This window comes from Sinocyclocheilus grahami, unplaced genomic scaffold, assembly GCF_001515645.1.
Source record: "Sinocyclocheilus grahami isolate Dianchi unplaced genomic scaffold, SAMN03320097.WGS_v1.1 scaffold338.1, whole genome shotgun sequence".
Classification (NCBI taxonomy): domain Eukaryota; kingdom Metazoa; phylum Chordata; class Actinopteri; order Cypriniformes; family Cyprinidae; genus Sinocyclocheilus; species Sinocyclocheilus grahami.
In genome coordinates, this window is record NW_015505517.1 from 1,309,884 (window position 1) to 1,319,076 (window position 9,193).

Consider the following 9,193-nt stretch of genomic DNA (forward strand, 5'->3'; position numbering starts at 1 on the left):
AGCCAATTTGTAATTGTCGCTGAGATTTTGCATGCTAATTTGCATGAGTCACATCTTCGCAAGAGAGATTTCAATCAACTCTTGATGCAAGAGTTTAAGTCCACCTACTGTGGCATGAACAAAACTTGCCAAAAGATTACTCATAAGTCCTATAAAATTTGAGAATGAGCAAAAATGCTGTATTGCTTGCAAAAAAACATAGGATTTTAGACAAGAATAGAATCTGATAGATATGCTACTGTACTATACATGCAATGCAAACTGCATAGAAAAGGGCAATAATCTCTGGATCAATATCAAATAGGTGTTTTGAATAGAAAATCTGACAAAACTACAGTATAAATGGTGAAAAATGCATTCAAGGAGCATCTGGAAGGTGTAGCACAGTGTCAGTTACACGATCGGCATTAGTTCCATCCAATCACTGATTCAAAGAGAGTTGCCTCTGCAGTCCAACTGGGCTCTTATTGGCTAAAATAATAGGTTTTTCTTCCACCTAATCACAACAGGCCCACACGTGCAAACAGGAAAGGCACAAGAAAATGCGCATTTAACCCCACAGTTCCATAGACGATATAACGATACGGCAGCTCCACCTCCATGTGCTGCCTGGCCTTCCGGACGTCGCCGCTGGGAATCCCAAAGAGCCAGCAGACGAGCGGGATGGTGAGAGCCTTCATTATGGCTCTGGTAGCCAGGAGAATGATGACACCGAGGAGAAAGCGGAGTAGACAGAGTCCGATCAGGCTGAGGGTGAAAGATGGGGGTTGAAGAGGAAACATGGACGCAGGTGGGTCTGGCAAAAGGCCCAGGTGATAGTTGATGTGGGATGCCAAGGCGATCCCCGCGCCAGAGCCCAGGATTTGGGCGGTGTCGCCACGTGAGGTGCTCCAGGTGTCCAAGGTGAAGGAGAAGAGGCCTAGTCCTACGTGAAGTGAGATGATGATGAGCGGGGCGTAGGGATGTGAGCGGTTAAAGGTGTCGATGATGTCCAGAGCAGGACTGAAGACCACCAGGATCAGCAAACTGTACAGAAAACCAGCAATAATGTCCTGAAAAGCATACAAAACACAAATATCAACGGCAAACCACAGGAACAAAAACAAAATGCATGTGAGACCCAAAGACGTCATTAAAAAACAAAAGGTGGTTTACATATGAAAGAGGCTAACATAGAGAATGTACATATTTGAATATCACCTTATTTGACATGTAAATCTGTAGAGGAAGTTTGACCTAATAATAAACAAATGTCATTCTGAATACATGGTTACAAACAAGAACAGCAGGGAAAATCAATACCTGTTCACACTGACACAAATGTTTGGAACCAAAATTTGGTCTGATTTTCACATGTGATTTGTCTGTTCAGACCAATGTGCAAAAAAAACTGCAGACACGCTGAAGGAAAATGTAAACTTGCTCTCTGAAAGTAGGTGGCACTTTTAGAAAAGAAGTAGTAACAGCAGCGGCTCTGGGCATGTGACCAAAAGCACAAATCTTATTGGTCTGCCAGTAAGATGAAAAAAAAATTGGAAAAAAAGGTAATTCAGTGACTGATGGCATGTGAATATTCATGTTGGTCTAAACAAATGCATTAACAACCATTTATTCAAATTAAAATGTTTATCACACAATTTCCACACCAAATACTCAACAGGCCTTTATACTAAGACTGAAACAGGTTAAAAACTCATACAAGCAAACCCGTTGACTACATTTGACTTAAAGGGGTGGTTCACTGTTTTTTTCTAGGCTTGATTGTATTTATGGGGTGCAGTCTAAGGTGTTAATGCTTCGATTGAAAAAAGAAAAAAAAAGGCATTATTTTTCACATAATTTACCTTTATTCCACACACTGCTCGGTCCCTTCTTTGAGAAACATGCTGATCATTTCCTTCTTTTATGAAGCCCCTCCCTCAGAAATAGGCGATGGGCTCTGATTGGTTATCTAGCCCAGTGTGTTGTGATTGGCTAAACCACATCTAGTGCGCGTCTAAGCGTCCCACTCCTCACCGCAGCGGCATGTGCTCCGGTTGTATTGTAAACAACGGCGTCGTTAATATCGCTTATCAGTTTGAGCCCGATTGAGAAGCAGAGGATATTATTGAAGAGGATCGTGCAGAATCTGTGCAAGCACGGCTTTTAATGGTAGGCCTAGGTTTTTTGTTTGATGTTGTCTCATACTTTTAGATATGCTGTTATTTGTAAATGCTACTGCTTATGTTGGCTTTTAATATATGGTTTTATCCTGATTAAAGCTTTAATACAGTACGACAACCGCACACGCGTCCATGTTTAACGCTTCTCATAGCTATGTGAAAATAAGTGTATAATTGGAACAGTTCATTGTTGGAGCTGAGCTGAATGAGAGAGATGCAGAGGGTGTGCAGAGCAGGGGACGCGAGGAACAGCAGGGCTTGCAAAATTTCTAAATCGCTGGTTGCCCTTCGGGCAGACATTCTTCAGATTTTGGTAGCCCGAATAACATTTTTTTTTAAAAAGACATCGGCTGAACTTCACTGCGGACAAATCAGCATGATTAAAAACGTCAGTGATCACTTTTTTTCTTCAAATAACAAGTCAAGAGAGTAGGGGTGCAACGGATCACAAAACCCACGGCTCGGATCATATTGCACTACCATATCAGATTTTGAGTAACAGATCAGGTAATTTTGCAGATGAGCAAAAAAATATGGTTCTTTATTATTTAAATAACAGAATACTTCTTTGATACCACAGCAAAAACTAATCGCATATAGGGATGTAACGATTCACTCAACACACGATACAATGCGATTCACGATACTGATTTCACAACACAATTTTCTCTTTAACAAAATGAGATTTAAGACAAATTATAAATGAAAAGGTGTCCTTTTATTATTTCTTCAACAAAATGCTGCACATTTCTTTGTGAAATTGAAATATGTCAAAAAATAAAACTAACTTGAAATTTTAAAACAAATCCCAAATCAAATAGTTAAATAATACAAATAAAATAAATCTCTTCATATAAACAAACTAATGCTTTGGCTGTGCTTTTTCCATTTAAAATCAGAGGCAACCACTGCATTTTAATCACGATCCAAACAAAGATGCTAAATACATGTTATTTAGATTGCAGTTAGATTTGATATTTTCGAAATTTGAACCAAAAACAGAATGGTCTGATTTTAGCTTTGTGAATGAGACGCAAATGTCACTCTCTGACAGCAGGTGGCGCTTATGGAACAGCAGGTATTTATAGGCTGCTGCCCCTTTAAAACCGAATGCACGGATCCAATATAATGATGCACTTGAGATTTCTTTCTCCACTGTTTACGTTCTCTTAAGACATAACCGACTGTGTTTTTGAGAATACTTGCCGAGACAGTTATTTTGAGATAATTTTGTATGTATGTTCATTCAGATGCAAGGATAAGCGAAAGATAAATAAATTCTGTGTATGCGCATTGTCTGAAACGCGGCTCTTTGTGCACGCTTTGAATGAGTGCGCGCAGCTCCGAATGCGCGTGAATGGTTTAAAACACTTGAATATTTAAATCGGCAAGACTTAGAAACACGTGCAAACGACCAACTACGATCCGTTTTACCCCTACAAGCTAGTGAACAACACAAATCAAGGAAGGAATTTTTTATCACTGTTCAAGATAGCTCGTCGGGCAGGGTGGTGAAACATTTTGGTAGCCCGACTAGAAAACACAATAGCCCCGGGACGTCGGGCTAGCAATTTTGCGAGCCCTGAACAGTATTAAGATGCGCTGCTTTAGAACATTGATTTTTTGTGAATCCATTAGGGTGCAAACGACCAACTACGATCCGTTTTACCCCTACAAGCTAGTGAACAACACAAATCAAGGAAGGAATTTTTTATCACTGTTCAAGATAGCTCGTCGGGCAGGGTGGTGAAACATTTTGGTAGCCCGACTAGAAAACACAATAGCCCCGGGACGTCGGGCTAGCAATTTTGCGAGCCCTGAACAGTATTAAGAAGCGCTGCTTTAGAACATTGATTTTTTGTGAATCCATTAGGATATATGAATAGATTTTTACGTGCACCTCTAATTTTCCCTTCCTCTTCTCTAAAGCATCGCAATATGGCCTTGCCCCCTTTGCTGCCTTTTCCTGAGGGCAGGGTTTATCTGGGTTTGTTACGTCACGAACCCGGGAAGTAACTTCTTGTAGTCCCTACCAGCCATTTTTGTAGGCATTAAACTGCCAGAATTTTAAAAGATATCTCCGTTTGTATTGAACTTTCAGCTTCGTAACTTTGAAGATATTGTTTATGATCAAACAGCAACATTACACACTAACTAATGTTAAAAAAGTGAAATCGCAATCAACCACCCCTTTAATGATTAAATTAAAGAGTTATCTTAATTTAAACCAACAGCTGCTGTCTGTATTTCTACCTTTACTAGTCTCCAGCCTTTGGTTGCTGTTACTACCACAAGACAACCTTTACAGAATATCCCATATAAACTAAGGACTTAGGTGAACTGTGTGATATTATTCAGTACTATGTGCTCATAAAGTTGTGGTAATTGATTAAATATTATTATTATTATTATTATGTGGTCTGCAATAAATTGTAACAATGCAAAGCATCTTATCTGCCGCTCCTCTCAGAAATAGATGAATTATACACGTCACAAGATTTGGAAAATGTAAAAGTGATCCCTTGTACCCTCTCTTTATCATAATTTTGATAATTCCCATAAATTCGCAAAGACTACCTTTACTAGTCTCCAGCCTTTGGTTGCTGTTACTACCACAAGACAACCTTTACAGAATATCCCATATAAACTAAGGACTTAGGTGAACTGTGTGATATTATTCAGTACTATGTGCTCATAAAGTTGTGGTAATTGATTAAATATTATTATTATTATTATGTGGTCTGCAATAAATTGTAACAATGCAAAGCATCTTATCTGCCGCTCCTCTCAGAAATAGATGAATTATACACGTCACAAGATTTGGAAAATGTAAAAGTGATCCCTTGTACCCTCTCTTTATCATAATTTTGATAATTCCCATAAATTCGTAAAGATCCAAAGACTAACATTAGAAAAAGGTTAGGCCTGTCACGATAACAACTTTTTGTTGTGCGATATATTGCCCCAGAAATAATTGCGATAAGCGATATTATTGTCATTTTTAAAGACCATTTTATGCCACTGAATATATAATCATAATGTAACAGCATAATAATGCAAGAAGGCCTACACACTTCCAAATGACAACAACCTTTTAATTTTTAAGAATATTTAGATAATGGAGATTAAGTATCGAACTATTAGATACCTTAAAAAACGTGAATAAATAGTAAATAAACATTTTCTAACAAAAAGTGCAAAGTAGCAAGTAGGAACGTATGCACAAAGGAACAGATCCCTAAACAAGACCATATCTGCAGATAAAACTCTTTTTGTAGAAGCATTTTTTAAATTTGAACTAGCACTTCATGACTACACCACGTTATGTACAAGAAGCTGCAAAAGACACAGGCACAAGTGGAATGTACAAAACATGGTGACATTAATTTTTAAGTAAATATAATGAGCGATATATTGCGTCACCAAAAATGATTGAGGTCATGTACATATATTGCGTGATAAGTCGATATATTGATTATTGCGACAGGCCTAAAAAAAAAGGTGTAACTTCGCACAGGGCAAGAGGTAAGATTGGTCAGCTTTGCTTAGCAGAAGGTCAGTTCACTACATTCTTGTCTTATACACAGTTTATGCGTGTTCAACAAATAGCAAGACTTGTGAGAGATGTCAGATGTCAGAATACTTCAGCATTGGGTGAGAGATTCCACAGAGACCACAGAACACACACACATCCATGTGAAACCTATTGGCTGGCTGTGTGTGGGAGAAGGAAATGAGCTGGTTAATTCAAAACAGTTTTCACACTCAGCACTTAAAACATCATGGAAACTCTTCACTGATTACAGGTACAGATTAACTAGCAGCAAATGTTCATTTACACTCGCCTTCAGTCACAAACACACACACACACACACACTTAACCCTAAACCTACTTTTAAACCCTAACCTCAAATTTGGCCTTTCAGTATTTGTAGATGCAAAAACAGAAACCATTCTGTTCAAATTATTTCAAATTATGTTCAAAAGAACAGAAACATTTTCTTCATGAGACATGCCTCACCCCTCTCTCTCTTATCTATCAGTCATTAACCATTATGGGCTCATTTTCCACATCTGCTGTGAGTTCACTGCTTTTGCATGTTGCACGTGTACATGTTTTGACCGAACGAGTGCGAGATAGAGAGATATCCTATCTCTCTTCAGTCTGTTCTAGTGATTCTTCAACTGTCAAAGTGTGACAATCAGATCAAACCCTCTCAGTCAGTAAAACACAATTTTTTTTAAAAGACACAGGCACAAGTGGAATGTACAAAACATGGTGACATTAATTTTTAAGTAAATATAATGAGCGATATATTGCGTCACCAAAAATGATTGAGGTCATGTACATATATTGCGTGATAAGTCGATATATTGATTATTGCGACAGGCCTAAAAAAAAAGGTGTAACTTCGCACAGGGCAAGAGGTAAGATTGGTCAGCTTTGCTTAGCAGAAGGTCAGTTCACTACATTCTTGTCTTATACACAGTTTATGCGTGTTCAACAAATAGCAAGACTTGTGAGAGATGTCAGATGTCAGAATACTTCAGCATTGGGTGAGAGATTCCACAGAGACCACAGAACACACACACATCCATGTGAAACCTATTGGCTGGCTGTGTGTGGGAGAAGGAAATGAGCTGGTTAATTCAAAACAGTTTTCACACTCAGCACTTAAAACATCATGGAAACTCTTCACTGATTACAGGTACAGATTAACTAGCAGCAAATGTTCATTTACACTCGCCTTCAGTCACAAACACACACACACACACACACTTAACCCTAAACCTACTTTTAAACCCTAACCTCAAATTTGGCCTTTCAGTATTTGTAGATGCAAAAACAGAAACCATTCAGTCCCTTTATGAAGTTGTGTTTTCATTGTGGACCCCAAGTACATTTGTCTGGATGTTTTCAAATTATGTTCAAAAGAACAGAAACATTTTCTTCATGAGACATGCCTCACCCCTCTCTCTCTTATCTATCAGTCATTAACCATTATGGGCTCATTTTCCACATCTGCTGTGAGTTCACTGCTTTTGCATGTTGCACGTGTACATGTTTTGACCGAACGAGTGCGAGATAGAGAGATATCCTATCTCTCTTCAGTCTGTTCTAGTGATTCTTCAACTGTCAAAGTGTGACAATCAGATCAAACCCTCTCAGTCAGTAAAACACCATTTTTTTTAAAAAGGACTAAAAATTCTTACAACAGAGAGAAATGAATCAAAGCTAGAGATAAAAGCTTGACTGAAAGATTAGTATCACTCTGGATCATGAAACGGTCAATTTATATATAAAAAAAATACAGTATTAGCATTTTAAAACATATTAGCTATGATTTTAGTCAATCAATGACATAATGAATAATAATTTTAATAAGACTTTTATTTGGCCATAACATTTCCCAAAGAGTGTGTCATCTGACTAGTTTCACAATACCGTCTTGTCTCGTGAATATGAGAGTGTTAAGACAATCCCACGGTTGCCAAGGGAACAATCTCTAGGGCAACGGCCACTCATCACCCCAACAGGGCGACCAGACGGATGAGATCACCCTGAGGGTGACATTACTGCTTAAAGCAGACATGGAGCAGAACACCCATATGAAACACCAAATTTTCAGGACTGCGGAAAAATCTAGTCATCCAGACAGACACCTCGCCAACAGATGAAATCATTCTGCAAAATTACACCATTTGTTACTGTAGCAAGACATCACCGATTTACCAGCAAAGGATTATATAGGACTGCTTTGCTTTAACTTTTTGCGCACACACACACGACTACAACAGATGGCAGAGGAGGAACAGCCTGTGTGAGAAAACATACACTGTCATCTCTCATAAGGAGCCAGAGGATACATTATCTGTCTCACTCTCTGTCATTTCCATGAGTTGTAGTACTATAGAGTAGACCAGATGTGTAGAAAGAACTCCGTAACACAATATAACAGCTTACACACAGATGGTGTGCTAAAAAACAAGTAAGCACACATGCACACGTGTGCAGACACACACACACACACACACACACACACACCCAGTGTCCTCATGTTTGGCTGTGAGCCCAGTGTCACAGTGACACCACAGCTAATGCTAACCTGTTTCATGAAGCTGAAGGGTATCTGTTCTGGGTGTGTCCATATGTCTCAAGTGTCCATGGTAGTATCTATGAGCGATACCTTTCTCATCATTTCCATTTGCATAATGCATTTGTCCACAGATGGACCCCTCCTGTGGTACAACGTCCTTTCAACCAACAAACACTGAAGTCAAACCCTCAGCACACCATAAAACAACCACTTCACTACAATTACTGTCCCACAAAGCAAAAGATGGTCAGGCAGATGAAAAGAGCGACCCAAAGCCAGAAGGAAACTTTAAAAAGAGCTGCCACAAATTATGCTGGTTAACAAACATAACATTTAATCATAAACACTCTTTGTATTTCATCAGATATAAGTTACATTTCATAATTATTTATAGCAGGATGTTTAGAATGAAAAAAAAACTTTGTAGTACTAAATAGTCCTTAATAGTCCTAAATATTGTCCAATTTTTACAGTCAATTTTACAATTTTGAAAAAAAAGTGTTTTGTCACAAAACAACTTCATGATACATTTTAAATAGAAAGTTCAAATGAACAGCATTTATTTGAAATGGAGATCTTTTGTAACATAAGTGTCTTTTAATTGAATACATCATTGGTAGATAAAATTATTAATAAAAATGGGAGGGCAAGTATGCAAGTTTATGCATGCAGTATGCAAGGTTTGAGTTTGACCTGTACATGTGTTCTCAGGTTATTTAAAAACATTCATTTGTATCAAATTGCTAAAACTTGCATGAATGTTAAAAAGCAACACATTCCTAGTCATCATTCATTCGGATTAAGCCGCCTGTCTGTGTCTTTGGCGGCCCACATCCTTCTCAAACAGATTACTGCAGAGTTTAAACACTCCATCAGAGATTTATATGCACTCACGTCCATGTTTAAACATGTACAGCAGTGGATTTACAGTGA

At 38.3% G+C, this 9,193-nt stretch overlaps 1 protein-coding gene across 1 annotated transcript in view; it reads right to left on the reverse strand.

Moving 5' to 3' along the window:
* Positions 1-248: 248 nt before the first annotated feature.
* Positions 249-9,193, reverse strand: part of sgpp1b (sphingosine-1-phosphate phosphatase 1b) — a 17,462-nt gene continuing 8,517 nt past the window's right edge. Inside the window, exon 3 of the mRNA XM_016295642.1 lies at positions 249-1,052. Coding sequence (XP_016151128.1) covers positions 501-1,052 — 552 coding nt within the window. The 3' untranslated portion in view covers positions 249-500. The remainder of the gene's footprint in view (positions 1,053-9,193) is intronic.